This window comes from Vulpes vulpes, chromosome 2 (assembly GCF_048418805.1).
Source record: "Vulpes vulpes isolate BD-2025 chromosome 2, VulVul3, whole genome shotgun sequence".
In the NCBI taxonomy this organism is placed as follows: domain Eukaryota; kingdom Metazoa; phylum Chordata; class Mammalia; order Carnivora; family Canidae; genus Vulpes; species Vulpes vulpes.
The window spans coordinates 20,783,117-20,806,336 of NC_132781.1; the positions used below are offsets into that span (position 1 = coordinate 20,783,117).

At 43.8% G+C, this 23,220-nt stretch overlaps 2 protein-coding genes across 7 annotated transcripts in view; both read left to right on the top strand.

Annotated features, from left to right (window-relative positions):
• ACLY (ATP citrate lyase) overlaps positions 1-11,235 on the top strand; it is a 44,700-nt gene extending 33,465 nt beyond the window's left edge. For all 6 annotated transcript variants that reach the window (XM_025987135.2, XM_025987133.2, XM_025987136.2 and 3 more), the window contains 9 exons: positions 2,281-2,408; positions 3,000-3,093; positions 5,985-6,139; positions 7,194-7,344; positions 7,545-7,688; positions 8,626-8,739; positions 9,278-9,360; positions 9,813-9,889; positions 10,264-11,235. In XM_025987135.2, the coding sequence (XP_025842920.1) occupies positions 2,281-2,408; positions 3,000-3,093; positions 5,985-6,139; positions 7,194-7,344; positions 7,545-7,688; positions 8,626-8,739; positions 9,278-9,360; positions 9,813-9,889; positions 10,264-10,358 (1,041 nt within the window). In that variant the 3' untranslated portion in view covers positions 10,359-11,235. The remainder of the gene's footprint in view (positions 1-2,280; positions 2,409-2,999; positions 3,094-5,984; positions 6,140-7,193; positions 7,345-7,544; positions 7,689-8,625; positions 8,740-9,277; positions 9,361-9,812; positions 9,890-10,263) is intronic.
• Positions 11,236-12,577: 1,342 nt separating this feature from the next.
• On the top strand, positions 12,578-23,214 carry KLHL11 (kelch like family member 11). The gene is made up of 2 exons (XM_025987001.2): positions 12,578-13,349; positions 17,800-23,214. Exons 1-2 carry the CDS (start codon positions 12,805-12,807, stop codon positions 19,379-19,381), a joined length of 2,127 nt encoding a protein of 708 aa, XP_025842786.1. The 5' UTR covers positions 12,578-12,804; the 3' UTR covers positions 19,382-23,214.
• Positions 23,215-23,220: the final 6 nt, after the last annotated feature.

A 23,220-nucleotide genomic window follows, 5' to 3' on the forward strand; every position in this document is an offset into this window, starting at 1 on the left:
ACATAATCTATTTCTCTTTAAAAGTTTTTGGGTTTGGGATGCCTGGGTGGCTCAGCGGTTTGGCGCCTGCCTTCAGCCCAGGGTGTGATCCTAGAGTCCCGGGATCGAGTCCCACATCGGGCTCCCTGCATGGAGCCTGCTACTCTATGTCTCTTCCTCTTTCTCTCTGTGTCTCTCATGAGTAAATAAATAAAATCTTTAAAAAATGAAAATTTTGGGCAGCCCCGGTGGCACAGCGGTTTAGCGCCGCCTGCAGCCCAGGGCATGATCCTGGAGACCCGGGATCGACTCCCACGTCAGGCTCTCTGCATGGAGCCTGCTTCTCCCTCTGCCTGTGACTCTGCCTCTCTCTCTCTGCATCTCTATGAATAAATAAATAAAATCTTAAAAAAAAAAAGATTTTAAAAAAATTTTAAAAATTTTGGGGGGTTTGCGGGGCACCTGGGTAACTCAGTAAGTTAAGCTTCCAACACTTGCTTTTGGCTTCAGTCATGATCTCAGGTCATGGGATCGAGTCTCATGTCAGGCTCTACACTGCTCAGTGCAGAATCTGCTTGTCCCCCTCTCTCTCTCTAAAGTAAATCTTTAAAAAAAATTTTTTTTTGTTTTAGTTTAGAGGAATCTCAGAGTTAAACTTTTAATTTCCTCGAACGCAGCATTTTGTTTGAGTACAGAATCTCTCCTCCTTCCCACCCCATCCACCCATGCAGATTCAGTCCTATAAAGAATGCATTGGGAGCCAGCGCTTAATTTTATTTTATTTTATTTTAAATTTTATTTATTTATGATAGTCACACACACACACACAGAGAGGCAGAGACACAGGCAGAGGGAGAAGCAGGCTCCATGCACCGGGAGCCCGATGTGGGATTCGATCCCGGGTCTCCAGGATCGCGCTCTGGGCCAAAGGCAGGCGCCAAACCGCTGCGCCACCCAGAGATCCCTCCACTTCCCTTCTTAATGGAAGTAGCCATAGCTACTGAAAGATGAAGTGGGTAAACTACACAGAAAAGTGCCTGGATGTAGTGTTACTCAAACAGGTTAGACATTATTGTGATTACCCACCTCAGCCCGCCCTAATCAAGGTTTTGTACCGCATCTTATTTGGTTACCTCGTTTTCCCCATTACATGGTCAAAGATACAGTTACCATGTAGCTCTTCCCATTGGTTTTCTCTTCCCTGATGCTCCCTTCTGTAGCCAGTCATTTCTGGTGCCATTGGGTTTAGAGTTTATCTTAACTGTGTGCTCAGGTGAAAGGGAGCAGTTACTAGGTGACCCTAGGTGATTGCTGCCATGTGAAAATATAGACCTAGTGGTACACAATCTGACTTCTTATCTTTTTCATTTTTATTAGGATTTATTTACTTTCCAGAGGGAGGCGCAGGGGCAAAGAGAGAGAGAATAACTCAAAGGGACTCAGCACTGAGTGTGGAGTGCAACGTGGAGCTCAATCCCACAATCCCAAGATTATGACCTGAGCTGAAATCAAGAGTTGGACACTCAACTGATGTAACCACCCGGGCACCCCTACAATCCTACTTTCTAAAAAGAAGCTAGAGGAGGGGTGCCTGAGTGGCTCTGCTGGTTAGGCATCCAACTCTTGATTTCAGATCAGGATCTCATGGTCATGGGATCCAGCCCCACATGGGGCTCCACACTCAGCAGGGAGTCTGCTTGAGATTCTCTCTCTCTCTCCTCTCCCTATACGCCTCCCTCTGTTTCTTTCTTTGTGTCTCTCTCAAATAAATAAATAAATCTTTTAAAAATAAACATCTATAAAACTAGGGATTTGTATTTTTACATGAAATTTTATTTTTTTTAATATTGGATATATTTTATAAAAAGTATGTGTAGGATAATCCAGTTCTGCCTGTGAAGTCAGCTCAGCCTTAAGGTTGCCAGCATGTAACTTTACTCACAAAAAAACTTCACTCACTCACAGTGGCTCACAGCTAGGGCTGTTTGCTGACCTCCACCCACCCCTGAAGGCTGCTGCAGGGAGATGGGCCTCCAGGCTTTGTGTCCTGGCTACAGTTCACAATAGCTGTGTGACCTTCTGACCTTCTGGGAATTCTCGGTGCATCGGTCTCTTCTATAAGTTGAGGGAGTCATGTGGTATATCTATTGAGTGGGCCTGTGTAGGGCTTGAATGAAGTGATTCACATAAAATGTTCAGCAGGGTCCAGCCTGTAATGGGTACAGACACTCCTAGGAGCCTGTGTTTTCTCTCTTCCAGTATTAACAAGCCCAGTAGAGCCTCTCCCCCTTTGTCTTCCAGGTCCAGTTTGGCCATGCTGGAGCTTGTGCCAACCAGGCTTCTGAAACCGCAGTAGCCAAGAATCAGGCTTTGAAGGAGGCAGGAGTGTATGTGCCCCCGAGCTTCGATGAACTTGGAGAAATCATCCAGTAAGTGGACTGTGGGGAGGATGCCAGCCTCCTGTTCCCTCTCAGAGCCCCCGTGAGGATTACAGCCTCTGTGACACAGAGGTGTCTGAAATTCCTGGTCCCTTTTAGGTGACAAGTACAACCATACAAATGGTCCGAAATCTTTTCTTTTTGGGTTTTGTTTTATTTTGTTTGTAGACACAGTCACGGGCTGTTCAGACTGGTATTAAAACATGTTCGGTTTCTGAGCCTACCTACTTGGCTGTTCTGTAAATAAGAAATGAGCATAGAAGCAGCTAGAAGTTATCACCTCTGATTGACAAAGTTATTGGATAACCTATTGTGTCTTCCCATTCCTCCCGTCTGTTGTTCCTTATTCTTCAGATTCTGTAAAAGCCCCATGGGGCTTGTGGGTGGGTCTTGGCCAGAACTGGTTTTCCTTCAGTTCTCAGGAATCCAGCTGGTGTGTGGCCTTGCCAGGAGAGGCTGCAGACCTAGAAAACCTAGAATTCTGGGGTTAGGTGGAGGAATGTTCCTGGGATGGCTTAGAAGCACTCAGAAGCCTAAAATCCACCTGGATGTCTTCCCTTCTCCCCTTCCCCCATCTCCCAGGTCTGTGTATGAAGATCTTGTGGCCAAAGGAGTCATTGTACCTGCTCAGGAGGTACCGCCTCCAACTGTGCCAATGGATTACTCCTGGGCCAGGGTAAGTGCCATGGGTGCTTCTGAGAGTGAGAGTGAGGCAGGTGGTGGGGGGCTGACAGGGTGGGTTTTGAGTTCACTTGGCTTGAATCTCTGGAAACCAGGCCTGTGTTACTAGTTGGGGCAGTCCTGTAAATCACTACTCTGGCCTCCAAACCAAGCCCCCAGGGGCAGCTCTACTCCAAGGGCATCAGAAGAAACAGTGATGATTATTCTTGGATTCCAGCCCCTCCTTGTGGAGCTGGAGCTTGTGAGCTAGCCCCTTCCGACCAACGGGTAAAACAAATGCAGCACCAAAGAGGGCCAAGGGCAGCATGTATCTCCCACAGCCACGTGGCCTGGCCTGGAAACACGGTCTGAAGACAGACAGTATCCCCAGAGTTGTTTGCACTTGCTCTAAGGGGCTTCAGGGTGAAGCAGAGAGTCCACTCTGCTTGCTTGTCTATGTAGCAGGGATGAAAAGCTAATGTTCTTAATACATGAGAACTCTCTGAAATCAATTTTTAAAAGACCACTAGAAAAATGGGTAGGAAATGGCCTTTCAACCTGCAAAAATAAATGCTTAACCTCACTCATAGAAAGGAGCCAAAGTAAAAGCTGTGATACCAATTTTCCCCTTTTGGGTCAACAAAGAAAAAAATTCTTTGATAGAATATTGTGTCTGTGTGGGTATAAGGAGACTTGTGTGTTTCTCCATTGGTCATGGGAGTAGAACTGGGCAGAACCTTTGTGAAAGGTACCTGGGTAACATCAGATTTAAAAGTGCTCATCCTGGGATGCCTGGGTGGCTCAGCAGTTGACCATCTGCCTTCGGCCCAGGGCGTGATCCCCAGGTCCTCGGATCGAGTCCCATATCAGGTTCCCTGCAAGGAGCCTGCTTCTCCCTCTGCCTGTGTCTGTGTGTCTCTCATGAATGAATGGATGGATGGATGGATGGATGGATGGATGGATGGATGGATATTTTTTTCAAAGTGCTCATCCTAGGGGCACCTGGCTAGCTCTGTTGGTTATGCATCTACCTTCAGCTCAGGTCATGATTTCAGGGTCCTGGGGTTAAGTCCTGCATTGGGCTCCCTGCTCAGCGGGAAGTCTGCTTCTCCCTCTGCCCCTGCATGCTCGTTCTCTCAAATTAAAAAAAAATACTTGGGGTACCTGGGTGGCTCAGTCGGCTAAGTGTCTGCCTTCAGCTTGGGTCATGATCCCAGGGTCCTGGTATTGAGCCCTACATCAGGCTCTGCTCAGTGAGTGAGGGGTCTGCTTCTCCCTCTCCCTCTGCTACTCCCCCTGCTCATGATCTCTCTCTTGCTCCATCTCAAATAAAGATTTTAAAAAATAAATAATAAAATGAAATTAAAAGTTAAAAAACTAAAAACAAAGTGCTCACCCCTGAGGCACCTGGCTGCCTCAATTGGTGGAATGTGCGACTCTTGATCTTGGGGTTGTAACTTCAAGCCCCATATTGGGTGGGTGTAGAGATTACCACCAAAAGAAAAAAAAAAGCATGCTCACACCAGATGGCATAGTAATTCCATATCTAGAAAGCTATTTCAGGGAAATGCTTATGCATTCACACAAATGTGTTCAAAATTTTTCCAGTTGATGGTTATCAGTGGAAGAATGACTCCCTTGTGGTTTTGTCATATGATGATGGGATACTATATAGCAGATAAAGAAATGAACTAGATCTATGTATGTGCCAACATTTATGGAATTCAAGTTCATTGAGTAGGATATTGTGGTATATATGAATATATATGGTATATATGGACATATTTGGATATATGATAAACAGGAAGTATATCATGATTACGAAAAAACAAATGTACACAAAACTGTTGTATATCCTCCATGTGTCTGTGTATGTAAATAAAAGTGAAGAAAGGAAGGCCAAATAGATGTCCATTAAACTGACAAAAGCTAAGGCAGAAAGGTGGGTTTTTTTTTTTATTTTTTAATTTAAAAAAATTTTTTTAAAAGATTTTATTTATTTATTCATGAAAGACACACAGAGAGAGAGGCAGAGACATGGGCAGAGGGAGAAGTGGGTTCCATGCAAAAAGCCCGATGTGGGACTCAAACCCAGGACTCCAGGATCATGCCCTGGGTCTAAGGCAGATGTTCAACCACTGAGCCACCCAAGCGTCCCCAGAAAGGCGTTTTTAAATTAAAATCGAGGGGATGGAGCCCTGCATTGGGCTTCCCACAGGGAGCCTGCTTTTCCCTCTGTCTCTCATGAATAAATAAATAAAATCTTAAAAAGAAAAATTAAAATCGGTAGGCCTTTCTCCCTAGCAGTTAGCACTGAGATTGCAGAGTATGTACTCTGGGCTTGGACACACATTTATTATTTTAAAAATTAAAAAAAAACCTTTCAAACCTTAAAATTGATAGAGGATAATGGGAGAAATGGTTTTAGGCAGAGTTGGCAACGATGCTCCCCCTTGTGCCCCAACTCTCGAAGCTAGAAGTTAGGCCCAGTCCCTTTCCTTGGGTGAAGGATGTCTTAAGGGGATCCCGTTTCCACAGTCACGTGCCTCATTACATTTTAATGGGGGGATTTGCAGCTGAATGTGGAGTGTTAGAAAAATTTCCCTTTAGATTCATTCTTGGATTTCTTAGCCAGGTGACCTTGGGTTGGTTTCTGAACTCTCTTCCCTCTACTTGGGACCCATTTGTGAGGTAAAAAGGGACATGCAGATTGAAACTGTGGGTGCTGTGGGCATGGCACTCTATTTTCTACACCTGAAACCGTATAATGAAAGGGTTTTTGTACTTCTTTCTTGGGAGAAGTTTGTCTGAGAGTTGGTATTTGGCAGTCAGAATTTAAGACCTACTTGGGCCACTTTGGTTCTGTGATCACATCATGTTGTTTCCCCCGCCTCCATCTCTGCTCAGGAGCTGGGCTTGATCCGCAAACCTGCCTCATTCATGACCAGCATCTGTGATGAGCGAGGACAGGAGCTCATCTACGCAGGCATGCCCATCACTGAGGTCTTCAAGGAAGAGATGGGCATTGGTGGGGTCCTTGGCCTCCTGTGGTTCCAGAGAAGGTAAGGAAATGCTAGGGCAAAAGATGGCAGGACTCTGGCACCTGTGACTCAAAATTAAGGATTTTCCCCTGACAAGGGAGTGGGGGTGGGCAGCCTTAAGGGAATATGTCCAGTATCAGTGGCCACAGATCAATTGCAAGGCCAGAGGAAAGAGATACCGGCTGTTCCTAGGTCTTCCAAGGACAGAGAGGCCAGTCTCAACCAAGAGAAGTAGAAAGCAATGAGCCCATCAGGGATCTTAGATCAGCCTCTGTCCTTGGGGCTCTTAAAAAAATGAGACAGAATAAATGTAGGCCTTTTGAGAGAAACGTCTGGATGGGTCTGGTAGCTCAAAGGGTGCTGGCCTGGTGGAGTTGCTAAATAGGCATGAAGTACCTTGTACTGCGTCCTCTCTCATCAGCCCATTAGAAAAAATTAGTTTCTTTGCAACTCCCAAGCTTAGCCTTCCCCTGGGACTGACAGCTGGTAAGGGAGCCAGTGAGTACCTGATTCACAGAGCCCTGGCTTAGGGTCACCGTGAGCAGAAGGCCAGGTCAAAGTCTTGGTTTGTGTCATGCCCTCAGAGGCAGAGATAGATCTTGATTCTGCTTTAGGCCCTTCCTGGGAGGAGTTCATGGGTTATAACACCTGAGTGGGTTTCCCTGTTTGCTCCTGCATCCCCATGTCTCCAGACTTCATTCTTAATCATCAGTTGGGGGAAACTTGGGGCTTCCTACACTGGGAGGGGGGCAGGTGTCTCACTTCTCCATCTGTCACATAGAGGGAAGCCACAAATGCAGGTTACATTCTATTGCAGCAACTCACACTGAAAGCCATTGCCTAAAGGAGAGATTTTCAGACCCTGGTGGCTAATTCTGTTTTAAAAGCAGTATTTGTGAGCCACCTGGGTGTCTCACTTGGTTAAGCATCTGTCTTTGGTTCAGGTCCGTTCAGGTCATGATCCCAAGGAGATGGGAGCAAGTAGGAGCTTGGATTCTCAGGTCAGCGAAGCTCCTGTTCAGCTGCTTGCCTCTATTCTGACCCTCCTCTTAGTGTCTCTTCCCTTCGCCTCTAGGTTACCCAAATATGCCTGCCAGTTCGTCGAGATGTGCCTGATGGTGACTGCAGATCATGGGCCGGCCGTGTCTGGGGCTCACAACACCATTATCTGTGCTCGGGCTGGGAAGGACCTGGTTTCCAGCCTTACCTCAGGGCTGCTCACTATTGTGAGTACTGGCATCCTGGGAGGGGAGAATTTCAGGGGACATGTGGCATTGGCGATGTGGGCTTGGCTGCCACGGGGTCCTAGAAGGGGCCTTGGCATGTAAAACCCTGTTATGGGGAAGTTTGGGGTATGCCAGATTGGTCTGCGAAGCTGAAGGAGGCTCTTTCAGCTTAGGACAACATGGGCTTGCCTGTCCTATAGGGGGACCGGTTTGGGGGTGCCCTGGATGCAGCTGCCAAGATGTTCAGCAAAGCCTTTGACAGTGGTATTATCCCCATGGAGTTTGTGAACAAGATGAAGAAGGAAGGAAAGCTGATCATGGGCATCGGGCACCGAGTGAAGTCGGTAAGTTTTGGTTCTCCTTAAGGTAGATGGAGACAGCATTGTTCTAGTTGGGAACACCCAGGCCCCTGATTTCCCTTAACCTGCAGAGCTTTGGCTGTGTTGACAGATGTCAAAATAAGGCAGCTATTTTTCCATTATAATACAGAATGCCCTTAAATAGGTTTGCATTAGAATCAGGGACTGTGTTAATACACATTACATCCAGGGACATTACATCCAGGGTTTGCAGCCTCAGTGACCTCCTCCCTTAGCAGAGATATGCTGGGTTAGTTTGGATTCCAGAAAGGAAGAAACCCAAAAGCCTGAGTGTGGCAGCACAGGGCTGACACTCTCTCCGAAGGAGGCCCTGCACTGTGGACTGGAGCAGTGCTATCTGCTTGGGAGCTGGTAGTGGCTCAAGTCGCTGTAGTATTGGGACTTGGCTGGCACCTGAACCACCTCCCTGCCCTGATGACCAATTATTGCTTAGTGTGGGTCTCTAAATGAGCATTGCAGGCCCATGGACAGCAGGTCCAGGGCTTTTCTTCAAATATCAGGGGTGCTTTGCTTCCCCACATCATTAAGTGCTTGCCAGTTTAAAAACGAAGAACTCTATTGAACTTTGTTGCAGCTGGATGAGGCTGCTGAGCTGGTGGGCAACATGATTTGTGGCCAGAACCTAAAACTTTTGGAGATTGGGTCCCCTGGTGCTTAAACTGAGGCCTGTGGTGAACTCAGTTAACATCTCCAGGTCTCAGTTCCTTGTTGGTAACACAAAAGACTTTAGAAACCTTGAGCCCCACGGTAGTGTCTGTCATAATCTGTGTGGATCAGTTCCCTGAAACACACATCCTGGATGTGATACATGCATTTGTGTCTGTCTGTGGCAGGAGCACAAACATATCTCTTAATAGTGATGTTAGGGCAGGTTCCTCTGTAACTTTGGGTCACTTTTTAGATAAACAACCCAGACATGCGGGTGCAGATCCTCAAAGATTACGTCAAACAGCACTTCCCTGCCACCCCCCTGCTTGACTATGCACTGGAAGTTGAGAAGATTACCACCTCAAAGGTAAAAGAGAAAATGTCCCTAATTCCCAAATCATAGCTGTTGATGAATTTCTTGGGGAAAACAAGAGCCAGCCTACATTTCGATTGTGCAGCCAAAAATCAAACCTGGTTTTCTGGGAACTTTTATATATTTGTTTATTTTTCAAGATTTTATTTATTCATGAGAGACAGAGAGGCAGAGACATAGGCAGAGGGAGAAGCAGGCTCAGGGAGCCTGATGCAGGACTTGATCCCAGGACTCCAGGATCACGACCTGAGCCAAAGGCAGATGTCTGCTCTATCCCTGAGCCAGCCAGGTGCCCTGGGAAATTTTATTTCTGTTGCACTAAGTTCAACAGATACATACCACATACCAAGTATCAACTAGGTGTTGGGTCCTTTGCTAGACATTGGGAGTTGAACTGACACTTCTTTCCTAACCAGCTGGGGTGTTTTGTTGGGAGGTTTGTAAATTGTGGTCAGAATCTATAGTTAGATTAGTAGTAATTGTGGAAGATTACAAAGAAATAGTAAGTGCTTTGAATTTTTTGCCTTCCTAGAAACCAAATCTTATCCTGAACGTAGACGGTTTCATCGGAGTTGCATTTGTTGACATGCTGAGAAACTGTGGGTCTTTTACCCGGTGAGTTCTGTGGCCATTTTAATCTTAACAATTATTGATGCTGTTATTTCCTTCCAGTTCTAAAAGCAGAGTAATGCTCATTACAGAGGATTTTTTTTTTAAAGATTTTATTTATTCATGAGAGACAGAGAGAGAGAGGCAGAGACATAGGCAGAGGGAGAATCAGGCTCCATGCAGGAAGCCGGACGCGGGACTTAGTCCCACAACCCCGGGATTATGAACTGAGCCAAAGGCAAACACTCAACCACTGAGCCACCCAGGCACCCCTCATTACAGAGGATTTAGAAAATATGGAGAGGCACAAAGGAAACAAAAATTATCTTTACTTTTACTACCCAGAGCATCCTTTCTCTACTTTGAAACTTTGTTCTTGGGCAGAAGTTGTATTGTCTGTGGGGAGGAGGGTGGTCATGTGAGCCTTTTTAAAACCACAGGTTGATTGTGTGTTGCAGGGAGGAAGCTGATGAATATATTGACATTGGAGCTCTAAATGGCATCTTTGTGCTGGGAAGGAGTATGGGCTTCATCGGTGAGTTGGTAGTTGTTGCTGTTATTAAGAATTCAGTTTGATTTGGTTTCCCCCATGGTTCATCTAGAACACTTAACCTATGTGGGAAGTTTCTACATGTCCTATTATCTTCATCATTGTCCCTAATCCTTCCTTTTGTACTTTAACTTCCCCCTTTATCTTTATTCCTTTGTTCTTGGAAATGACTGCTAGCCCAGGAAAACAATGAAATCTGACAGTTGCCTTTTACCCAGGCTGTCCTCCACCTATGCAGTAGATCTGGATTTACTTAGTTTTTTTTGTATTAGATTTCTTATCCTTATCCTCTCCCGCTTGCCAGACTTTTAACAGACTCACCAACTCTTAACAAAAAAGATGCCTTTGCTCCATTTCAGGACACTATCTCGATCAGAAGAGGCTGAAGCAGGGGCTTTATCGTCACCCTTGGGATGATATTTCATATGTTCTTCCGGAACATATGAGCATGTAACTGAGCCAGGAACCCTATTGCAGTAAAGTGAAGACAAGAACTCCTCCCCTGGGAAACTGCATACAGACAGCCGGCACTGGAGCTTGCTATAGGATGGGCCTGGAATGTAAACAGCTATTGATGTCCAGGTACCAAAGACAGCCACAGGCTAACACTGGTCAGTCCACACAAAGAAGCTTAGTATTTTTTTTGTAAGCAAAGAATAAAAATCAAGCCAATAAATTGTGACATTTGCTCTGGTACCTGCTGTATTTATTATATGGAAGCATCTAAGCACTGTAAGGATAGTGTTTTTTCCTCGTTGTAGGATATTAGGATGTTGCTTTCTTCTTTCTATTAGTTAAAAAAAAAAATTTCCCTCAGAGGAAGGGAATGAAACTTTTAAGACCTCAAGACACTATCAATTGAAAACATCCCTAATGTCTTACTTTTCCACTTCTCTTTCTTCCTCCTATAAACCGAAGAGTGTTGTGTTAAACTGATTTTTAAAGATCTGTTGATGTGTTATGTGTTAAGGGTTTGTTTGGTATCTCACCGAAATGTTCTATGTTGCAGACCAAACTCTCCTTATGTCAGGGGGATGGGACCATTGCATCCTTAGCCATTGTCACAAAATACATGGAATAGTAATTTAAAATGTAAAGTTGTAACATACATATGTTTAAAACAAACGCAAAGCGAAAAGCTGTGAAATGTCTCGTGTCTTTCGTTCTCCTATTTATGCAACTGATTTATCAGTCTGTTACTGAAGTGTGGGTTCAACGATTTGTCTCCAGCCACTTTGCATCTGTAATCCACCAAGATTCTGGGAGCTGCCACCTCAGTCTCTTTTCTGTATTATCAGTTTGGTTTCAATAAACTATCTAGTAACAAGACATACTACTGTCTCGTGTCCTCTGTGTCCTTTCCTCTGTATTCCTTTGAACTATACTTTCTAATGGTTTTACTACATGTCATTTTTTAAAATGTTCATCCACATTTTCACACACAGAAAATAACTAATCAAAACACTAGCTTCAGGGCAGCCCGGGTGGCTCAGGGGTTAAGCACTGCCTTCAGCCCAGGGCCTGATCCTGGAGACCTGGGATCGAGTCCCACGTCAGGCTCCCTGCATGGAGCCTGCTTCTACCTCCGCCTGTGTCTCTGCCTCTTTCTGTGTGTCTCTCATGAATAAATAAATAAAATCTTAAAAACAAACAAAAAAACCCACAAGCTTCAAAGGAAACCACCCCCCATGCGCACATACCCCTGCCAGGGGCTCCTGGCTGGCTCGGTCGTTGGAGCATACAACTGGATCTCAGGATTTTTTTTTTTTAATTTTTATTTATTTATGATAGTCACACACACAGAGAGAGAGAGAGAGAGGCAGAGACACAGGCAGAGGGAGAAGCAGGCTCCATGCACCGGGAGCCTGACATGGGATTCGATCCCAGGTCTCCAGGATCACGCCCTGGGCCAAAGGCAGGTGCTAAACCGCTGCGCCACCCAGGGATCCCTGGATCTCAGGATTGTGAGTTTGAGGCCCACCTTGGGTATACTAAAAAATAAAACTAGAAAAATTATGAATAAAAACTCCATCTTCTCCCCTCAATCTGTACCACTCCCTTTCTTAGTGAATAGGAACCAAGCTCTACTCAGATACTCAAGCCACAGAGAGTCATCCTTTTCTACTCCCCTTCTCTCTGGTTGCCACCTCCTAGGGATCTTATCCTTTCATTATCCCTCTTATCTACCCATACCTCCTCTTTTAACTAGTGCCACTTTTTCATTATTTCTAGAGCCACCAGTGATATTTTAAAACACGCATCTGAGCCACTCCCTTGCTTAAAACCCCAAAGTAGCTTTTATTCATCTTTTTAACAAGTATGCATGGAACAGTAAGTATGAATCAAACCCTACGTAAAACACAAGCATCTCGTTTAATCCTCACAGCCATCTCCCAGCGTATTCTATTCCGTTTTAAGAAGATAAATTAGATCAGAGGCACGGAGTGACTTCTCACCCTCATCCACTTACTTGGGGCTCGGTCTCAAGCCTTTTTTTTTCTTTTCTAATGTTTACTCTAAACCCATGCTAACTCTAAAAATCCACTGTTGCCACCCGAGACACTAACAATGGGTGATGGTCCGGGGTGGCTCCTGTTCTACAACACGGCCACGAGGAGCATATGCCTTCGTGAAGGGGAAGGAGACAAGCCGCGCGCACACACACACGCACACGCACACACAACCCACCGAGACTCGGGTGGGACGTCTGCGGACAGCAGCACCGCGGAGCCCTGTCCAAGGTGGGGCGGACAGCTCCGGGCGGGGGGCGGCCGCGCGTGCGCACACCCGCGGCGCCGGCTCCGCCCCGCGCCCACTATTTATTCCCAGAATCCCTCTGTGTCGCACCAGAACGGCTGGATCGTTCCGAGACTGCGGAGGTCGGGCGCGGCGGCGTCAAGATGGCGGCGGCGGCAGTGGCTGCGGCGGCGGCGGCGGCAGCGGCCGCGTCGCTGCAGGTGCTGGAGATGGAGAGCATGGAGACGGCCGCCGCCGGCTCTGCAGGGCTGGCCGCCGAAGTCCGAGGCAGCGGCACGGTGGACTTCGGGTCTGGGCCCGGCATCTCTGCAATGGAGGCGAGCGGGGGCGATCCGGGCCCGGAGGCCGAGGATTTCGAGTGCAGCTCTCACTGCTCAGAGCTGTCCTGGAGGCAGAACGAGCAGCGGCGCCAGGGCCTCTTCTGCGACATTACCTTGTGCTTCGGCGGCGCGGGAGGCCGCGAGTTCCGGGCCCACCGTTCGGTGCTGGCCGCCGCCACCGAGTACTTCACGCCCCTGCTCTCGGGCCAGTTCTCGGAGTCCCGCTCGGGCCGGGTGGAGATGCGCAAGTGGAGCTCTGAACCCGGGCCCGAGCCCGACACGGTGGAAGCCGTTATCGAATACATGTACACCGGGCGCATCCGCGTCAGCACGGGCAGCGTGCACGAGGTGCTGGAGTTGGCCGACAGGTAGGCGGGATGCGGAGGGCCGCGCGCCGGGCCGTGGAGATGCTCGCCCGCCGAGGGCCGCGTCCGTGGAGGAGACGGGAGGCAGTGCCTCCGGGGGGGCCCCGAGGGGATGCATTTGTTCGCTACTTCTGGAGCGTCTGTTGTGCGCTCTGGGGCAGCCACTGCGCTGGGTACTGAAGATGCAGCCGGCCCGTCTGACGAGGGCGCCCTGCTCTTGGGGAGCTCAGATTCCAGGTGGAGGGACAAAGGCAATGAAAAAGAAAGTCTGCGTGTAATCAGTGCTGTGTTGACATTTGAAAAGGATGAGAGGATAGTGATTGGGTAGAGGAAAGACCTTTCTGAAGAGGTGACATTTAAACCGACCTCCAAACGATGGGAAAGATCTATTGTGCAAAGATGGGAAATGAGCATTCCAGGCAGATGGCTCAATGGCCCTCATGCAGGACCCAGTTTAGCTTAAAGAACTAAAGGAAATATCCAGTGGAGCTGGATCTAGTGGGTGAAGGGTCTGTGAAATGCATTGAAATAAAGGAGTTTGATGATTTTTTTTTTTTTTTTTTTTTTTTTTTTTTTTTTTTTTTTTTTTTTTTTTTTTTTTTTTTTTTTTTTTTTACTGTGGTGGGAAGCTGGGTGAAGAAATTTTCTGATTTGATTATTTTTAAAGATGATTCTGCTGCTGTGAGAAATGGACTGAAAGGGATAGGAATGGAGGCTTCAGAGACTGGTTAGGAAGCAGGTGAATGCCATTTTTAGAGACGTCTGTTGTGGCAGTATTGTGTTACAGGTACATTATTTTAACGAATACCTATTGAGTGCCTGTGATGCGACAGACGCCCGGTTCTCAGATGCTAGGAATTCAGTGGTGAACAAAACAGACAAAAGTCCCTTTCCTCATTGCACTTACCTTGGTAGATGGACAAGTAAAGTGAATAGGTGTCAGATTGTTACAATTTTGATGAAAAAATACAGCATGGTAAGGGCATATAGAAAGTGCTGGTGGAGAGGAATTGTGTTTTTTAATTGGGTGCAGAGAGAATGCCTAATGAAGAAGACATTTTGCAAAGAACCAAAGGAGATGAGGTAAAGAGTGTTTCAGGTAGGGAGCACAGGTGGAAAGGCCACGAGGTGGAGCTTATCTGGATGTTAGAGAATAGTGGGAGGCCAGTGTGGCTAGATCAGATGGATGCAGATAGAGAGGGGTGGGAGAGACCCTTCAGAGTGGTGATGGGGATGGATCTAGATTCCATGCAGTTCAGATTCCAAAGGGTTTGCGGCCTGTGGAAGGACTCCCAACTCTTACTCTGAATGAGATGGGAAGGTTTAGGGGAAGAGGAATGATGCAGTCTGATTTGAAGAATTTTACTTTGGGGGCAGAGGAACAATGCAGTCTGATTTGAAGAATGTACTGTGTTGAAAAAAGAATGGGGTGGTGGGGAAGGAGCTCCTGGGGCAGAAGCAGAGAGATGAGGTTGTTGGAATGGTGGTAGAGGCTTGGATCAAAGAAAAGTAAAGGTGAGTAGTGGGTCAATTCTAGATATGTTTTGAGGGTATAAGGGACAAATTTGCTGATCGGTTTGATGTAGAGTGTAAGGGAAAAGACTGCTAGTTTTTTGATCCAAGCAGTTGGAAAGATGGAGTTATTTATTTATTAAGATGTGGAAGAGTGTAGGAAAGCAAGTTTGGGAAAATCAGGAGTTTGTTTTTGGTCCAGGAAATGTCTGAGTAGGCAGTTGGATATAAGAACCTTAGGAGAGATTGGGAGGATTACCATATAGATGGTAATCTCATATCATGAGATTGGATGAAATTACTTAGGAAGAGAGTGTAGACGTAGAAGGGACAGGATTGAACCTTGGGGTTCCAAAAGATTAGAGGAACCAGCAGAGGAGATGGGTCACACAGAAGCCTTAGAAAAGGGTGTAGAGGAGGGAGGGGGTAGCCAATCATGTCAACTCTGTCAACCATGATAGATGATTGGATTTGACAGTAATAGAGGTCCTTGATGGCATTAACAAGAGCCATTTAAGTCTTCCTTTAAAGAGCGTCAGAATAATGATACACATGGAAATGTGTCAGGGGAGGTTGTTTTCTCCCTTGTAAGATAGGAGATACTAGAGCTTGTTTGTGTGCTGGAAAAAAAAAAAAGACGAATCAGTGGAAGAGGAGAAATTGATGTTACAGAAGTGGGGGAATAATTGCAGGAGCAAAGTCCTTAAAACCAAGAATGGGACAGAATCCGTGTTTAAAATGGAAAAGTTGGGCAGCCCTGGTGGCGCAGCGGATTAGTGCCGCCTGCAGCCTGGGGTGTGATCCTGGAGACCCGGGATCGAGTCCCGTGTCGGGCTCCCTTCATGGAGAGCTTCTCTGCCTGTGTCTCTGCCTCTCTTTCGCTCTCTCTGAATAAAGAAATAAATAAATCTTTAAAAAAAAAATAAAATGGAAAAGTTGGACTGGGAAGGCAGAGTGCAGGCAGATTGACCGGGGGTGGTGGGGGGTGGTGGAGATGATGTTTCTGCCTGATTGCTTTTCTCCAAGCACAGGGGTGGGTCATCCATTAGAAGGTGAGGAAAGATGGGTGCAAGTATAAAGATTTTGCTTATTTTATTATTTCAAAGCTAAAGGGTGAGGGGCAGAGGGAGAAGCAGACTTCCCATTGACTAGAGAGCCTGACATGGGGATTGATCTGAGCTGAAGGCAGATGCTTAACCAACTGAGCCACTCAGGGACCCCAAGATGAAGGCACGTATAGATCTGAGAGAGGGAGGTTTGTTGAATGAAAATGGATGAACATGGTCATTGCACTCACTCAAGCTGTGTTTGTGACTGTCATGTGGTCTTGTTTTTCCATCCCCCCCCCCTTTATAGGGGGAATTGGAGGTGAAGAGAGAAGGCCCCAGGCAATTTACTTAAAACTCTTAACTTCTCTCCATCTGTCAGCTGCTTGAGCAGCTGCCTTGTGTTAGGCACTGTTTTAAGTGCCTTGCAACCATCACATCTAATCTTACGCATCAGTTCTGAGGCAGCATCCCTCTCCTTACCACCCATATACTCTGTTGATGATACCTTCCTTCAAGGGTACTTACAAGGAAATAACAGGAAGTGCCCAGCACATGACGAAGGCCTGGTATATGATATCTGTTGTTTTCATAGAGCACTGTTTCCAAACACCCTATCCAAGGGAATATGTGTCAAATGTATTTGGGTGAGGAGACAACTTCTACTCCGCTACATGCCAAACCACTTCCATACATTTGTTATTGTTGTTTGAGTTTGCTTTGCACCCCTACTTTTATTTTATTTTATTTTTTTTTAATTTTTATTTATTTATGATAGGAACACAGTGAGAGAGAGAGGCAGAGACATAGGCAGAGGGAGAAGCAGGCTCCATGCACCGGGAGCCCGACGTGGGATTCGATCCCGGGTCTCCAGGATCGCGCCCTGGGCCAAAGGCAGGCGCCAAACCGCTGCGCCACCCAGGGATCCCCTGCACCCCTACTTTTAATGAGAACCCAGCTCAGGCTGCACCCTCAAAGCACCACCCCCTGCCCCTATCATCTGCTGCCCAAGGAGAAAACTGGTGAAAAGGAGATTAAAATCTCTGACACAAGGCCTCTACTGATGTTCTTTCTGATATTTGAGGAAACAGCCTCCCAGGAGCCACAGTTCCTGTACCATGTAGTTAAGGCTCAATAAAGTCTCTTCCAAGATCCTGCCTCATTGAAGAAAAGGCTAGTGACTGACGGGATTAGGACAGGAATAGCATAGACAAATTAGGCTTGGGATTTGCCTTTGCTAATAAAAATAAAGTGTGGGACTATTGTATTTTTTTATTAATTTTAAAATTTTAATTCCAGTATAGTTAGCATACAGTGTTATATTAGTTTCAAGTGTACAACATAGTAATTCAACAATTCTGTACGTTACCCAGTTCTCATCACGGTAAGTGCATTCCCCAGCCCCCATTTCAACCTCCCTCCTCCCCTATGGTACCCATCAGTTCTCTATAGTTAAGAGTCTGTTTCTTGGTTTGTATCTTTCTGTCTTTTTTTTCCTTTGCACATTTGTTTTGTTTCTTAAATTCCACATAAGAGTGAAATCATATGTATTTGCCTTTCTCTGACTATTGTACTTTATTAAAGGATATGTTCCAGAAAACCTTACATTATGAAGAGCTCTCCATTGTGTATATATGATACATATATAATGTGTCATATATAATTGTATATAGACTATATAATACAAATAATTTAAAGTATATATAAAGATGACTATGCTTTTAAATATACTTTGCAGCATAAAAATCCTTTTTAATTTGGGGGGATTTGTCTTTTTTCAAATGTTGGGTGTAAATTAAGATGAAGCTTACCATTTTAATTTGTATAATTCAGATGTTCTCAAAATGCAACCGCATAAAATATGCACATTTGAAAATTATTTTTCTTGATTTTAGGTTCCTTTTAATTCGTTTAAAAGAATTTTGTGGAGAATTTCTCAAGAAGAAACTTCATCTCTCTAATTGTGTGGCCATTCATAGCTTAGCTCACATGTATACCTTGAGCCAACTTGCACTGAAAGCTGCCGATATGATACGGAGAAATTTCCACAAAGTAATTCAGGATGAGGAATTTTATACTTTACCTTTCCATCTCATTCGAGACTGGCTGTCAGACTTGGAAATTACGGTTGATTCTGAAGAGGTTCTCTTTGAAACAGTTTTGAAGTGGGTTCAGAGAAATGCTGAAGAGAGAGAAAGATACTTTGAAGAACTTTTTAAATTGCTCAGATTATCCCAGATGAAACCTACTTACCTTACTCGGCATGTCAAACCAGAGAGGCTGGTGGCCAATAATGAAGTTTGTGTCAAATTGGTGGCTGATGCAGTAGAGAGGCATGCTCTGAGAGCTGAGAACATACAGTCTGGCACCTTCCAGCATCCCGCTTCTCATGTCTCATTATTACCTCGCTATGGGCAAAACATGGACGTGATCATGGTTATTGGAGGCGTGTCAGAAGGAGGGGATTATTTAAGTGAATGTGTGGGATATTTTGTCGATGAGGACAGATGGGTAAACCTGCCCCATATTCATAATCACCTTGATGGACATGCTGTTGCAGTAACAGAGTCCTATGTGTATGTTGCCGGATCAATGGAACCAGGGTTTGCTAAAACTGTGGAAAGATACAACCCAAATTTGAATACATGGGAACATGTTTGTAGTCTGATGACGAGGAAGCATTCTTTTGGGTTAACAGAGGTCAAAGGGAAGCTCTACAGCATAGGAGGACATGGCAACTTTAGTCCTGGCTTTAAAGACGTGACTGTTTATAATCCTGAGCTTGATAAATGGCACAACTTGGAATCAGCACCAAAGATTCTTCGAGATGTCAAAGCGCTAGCCATTGAAGACCGGTTTGTGTACATTGCTGCCCGCACTCCTGTGGACCGGGACACAGAAGATGGATTAAAGGCTGTAATTACTTGCTATGATACTGAGACTCGACAGTGGCAAGATGTGGAATCTTTGCCACTTATTGACAATTACTGCTTTTTCCAAATGTCCGTGGTCAATTCAAACTTTTATCAGACAGCATCATGCTGTCCTAAGAGTTATTCTTTAGAAAATGAAGAGGCAATAAGAAAAATTGCCAGCCAAGTTTCCGATGAGATCCTTGAAAGCTTACCTCCAGAAGTCCTAAGCATTGAAGGAGCAGCTATCTGCTATTACAAAGATGACGTTTTCATTATTGGAGGCTGGAAAAACAGTGATGATATTGACAAACAGTATCGGAAAGAAGCCTACCGATATTGTGCTGAAAGAAAGCGGTGGATGCTTCTTCCTCCCATGCCACAGCCGCGTTGTAGAGCCACAGCTTGCCATGTGAGAATTCCATACCGGTACTTGCATGGCACACAGAGATATCCTATGCCTCAAAACTTAATGTGGCAGAAGGACCGGATCAGACAAATGCAAGAAATACATCGGCACGCCCTAAACATGCGACGAGTGCCGAGCTCTCAGATTGAATGCTAGGTTCTCTAATAGGTGCAGCTTAAAACAGTTGTACCTGTTTCATGAGGCTGAGGATACCCAGACTGTTACTTGAAAAAGTATGTCGATAACTTATTTTCTACCTAAACTGATTATTGCCCCATATAAAGGAAATATAGTTAAAAACTGAAGAATGGGAAACTCGATTTAATATGTGGTAACTTTTGTTGGTTTGCAGTCTTTTTCTGTCTTTGGTTTGTGTGGATATGCTAGCTTAATAGATCTTATTAATGACAAGTGGAAAAACCAAGTATAGTCACTTGGGTGTTTTTCTGCCAACAAGTTAAAACTCCTTTGTCTTAGGGACTGTTTTGAACGTGCTTTAAGCAACAATTTTATTTGCACATTTACTTTGATATTCCTTTTGATTTTATTTCCTGAATGGCCGATTTTGAAAAGGGCAGAATATGCATTGAGCCCTCATCTGCAGGAGGTATGTGCAATAGTGATACTGAGATTTGAAGGGAAAAGCACAATATTTCAGCAAGATGATTTCAGAAGATTTGCATTGATATTTTGTTGTATGTGCCTATCTAGAAGTGCTAGTTTTATTTCTAGAGGAGATGACTGATGAGAAATTTGTGATTGGCTCATTTTTAAAATGTTTTTCATTCTTCAGCAACTGTTACAGCCATCACTTAGAGATGATGGTAGTTGACAAGAATATTGATCTTTAGCTGATTGATTTAATACAGAGGAAGTTATATATGTGAAATTTGTTTCTTTAAGAAGAAAAGTATTGTAGACTGAGCAATCAAAGGCATTAAAACATTAAAATGCCTTTTTCAGGAGTCGCAGGTTTATTTGAGGATAAGTTAATGAGTGTAAATAATGCCTATGACAATCAACACAATGCCTTCAGTTTTAAATTTTCCCCTAATGTATATTGTATAGAATCCTTATTCCTTTCTAAAAGAAACCTTTTCCAAATGCGAAGGAAGGGACAATTTAGAGAACTGTTGCTAAAGAGAAGCCGTATTATTTCTCAGCCCTAGTTGTTCTAGTATTTTATCCTGTTGCCCTAGACTTTTATTGGAACTTTGAACCTAGAATACCAAATTTAGGTACACAATTATGTCTCTTAAAAATGTATTGCTTTAGTTATCTTTTATTTTTATGCATTCTTCTGATTCTCTAACACACTCCCAAGCTTTAGCCTAAAGGACTTCTGCTCTAATGGTTTGCAAAAGGGATCCATTATATGTTTGTTTTGGAATACCTATCTCCTTAGACATTCCAGAATGCAGTTCTAGAAGTTGAATTCGAAGTGCAGTGATTATTTTTTCCCTAGTCCATTATATTAGCCTCCTTATTATATCAAACATCAAAAGAAAAAAAAAAGTACAACCAGAAATATTGGCTCTCAATTTGCTGCAAGACTATTAATATTTACCTCTTGGACTGTATACTAAGAACTTCCCTGAAATTTCTAAATTAGCATCCCTGCCTAGGACAGTTTTTCAATAAATGTGTTGGAAATCTGCTTTAAAACCATTTCTTTTAGATTGGAGTGGAGGTAGTAAACTTCAAGTCCTGTTTCTGTAGGAGGATATATTATCCTATGCCACCTCCTCCATTTTATCAATTTCCATTTGTAGTTATTTTGATAAAAGCCATTTCTGAGAAGTGCTAATTCTGAGTTGAGAGAGGTCTATGCAAGTGAGACAGAAAAGCTCGTTGAGTAATATTCTCCTCTCTGATAGATGCCGCTAGCTAGCAGACTTCCTTTTCTTGGTGATGGTGAAATAATTCAGTAGTGCACTACAATGGCAGTTTCTCTCCAGAAGGTGTGATGTAAGATTTTTGGATCTTATCTCAGAGTTGTCTTCTGAGACCATTGTTACCAAGTTATTTGGGGGGTGGTCTTTTTTCACGTGATGTGACACGTTCTAACTCCTCTTAAGATTTAGGTATAATCTGGTTTTGAAAACTTGATTGAAACTGTTGTTTTTTAACTCAGCAGGCAGCCTAGGCCATGGCTGAAAAGAAGTGGTAAGTCCTTCCTTGCATGATGATGTGTGCAGGTTTTCCTGACAACTCAATTTCTAATTTTCATATTTGAATTCACGTGTGACTTCACATCAATAACTTGTGTTTCTGAAATATCCTAACTAACTTGTTAATAAGGAAGGAAACCAGATTTGCTTAAATCTGTTCAAGGCTGACATTCTGAAATCTAAACTGGAAATAACTTTCAGAGTATTTGGAAAGGTTCTGACTATAACCAGCCTAATGGCTTTTTGGGAAGGAAATTTCCTTTTTGATGAAAACTTAGAGTGTGTTTGGTAATTTAAGCAGTTAAAAATATAGCTTTAAAAAAGACAGCATGTTTTCAAGCAAACCTGTTGTTGTTACTGTTGCTTTTGTTTATGTTTTGTGGAAGGAAGAGACAAGAATTGATTATACCAAAAAATAATACCTATACATAATTTCGAGTGCTACTTATATCTTAGAATGGATATCCTTTAATTATACCTACCACACCATGGTATACAAAAAAAAAAAAATCTGTGCTATACATTGAGAATGTCAGTCATGAGCTTAGTGTTTAAGTAATACATCTCACTTGCAGTTGTTTGCATGATTAGTCTTGTATATCTTGATATCCAACTTTGCTTTTGTTGTGCCGATTCAGAAATATTTTGCTAAAAAAAAACCCTCAAAATTCATTGACATCAGTTTTGTTTTGATCACTCAGTTTTATATAGTATTGTTGGGACCAAAAACTTTTAAAATATTGACTTTTTAAAAAAATACAGAACAGAGGTTTGAAGATGGAAAGATAGTGTTTATCAAAGATTTGTGTGCTTTTTTTAAACTCTTCAGGCTGCTGGTAAGACATTTTCTAGGGCACACTTTTTTCTTGTTTCTGGACTAGTGTAGCATGTGGTATGTTTACTTCATTCTCTGCTTTATAGTTCTAATAAGACACTATTCTGTAGGTAGACAAGTAAGCTAAATTGTATATTTTAGTTACTTGGCCTAATCAAGCATAACTAAAGGGACTTTTTTTTGTACTTTCCTCAAATTAAGCTTAAATAAAAAGGGTATATTGGCCACACTTCCTGTCTTTTGAAAGTCCACAGAATTGTGAAGCAAGTTCTCTGCCTCCACTAGAAAAATAGGGTACTTATTGGTTACCATTTAACTGTAGAATACTTGAGAAACAGTTCAGTCTCTCCTTTAATTGTCAGACATTTTGGCATGGTCCATCACTCCAGTTTGTCACTTTCTTGAGAATGTCCGTTTTTGTTGTTATAATGCCTACATTATAACTTGTTCTCGTCATTGGAAACAAAACAGCTCCTAGTTGAGTAATACAGTAACAATAACATAATATAGTAGTCATCTTGCTTCAAGGAACTTAATTAGGTAGCCAAATAACTGCTTTGTTGATTACCTTGGTAGGGCTTTTGTCTTACTCTCCGAGCATCACTACGGATGTCTGACATTGAAGCACATACAGTAGAGCACTTGTTAACTTAATCCTCCTGCATAATGCACTTGTGAAAAATTAAGCTTGCTAGATGTTTGAAGATTATGATCCATGTGCCTAGGGCTCATTGAGTTATTTGTAAAATACATATTTAGGTCAAGTTGGCACACAGTGAGTGTTTTGGGCTATCAGTATCCAAGCCCCTACTCTACTGAAAGTATAATCTTGGCTCTCTCCCTTAAAGTCAGAGGAGATGTAGAATTTAGGATGCTTTGAGACATTACATTGTAAAATAGCTTGTTTTATGTTCCTGAAGCTATCTCGTTCTGTGTTGACGCTATTGTCTCAATGTAAGTTACAAATAAACGTATTTTTTAGAGCTGGT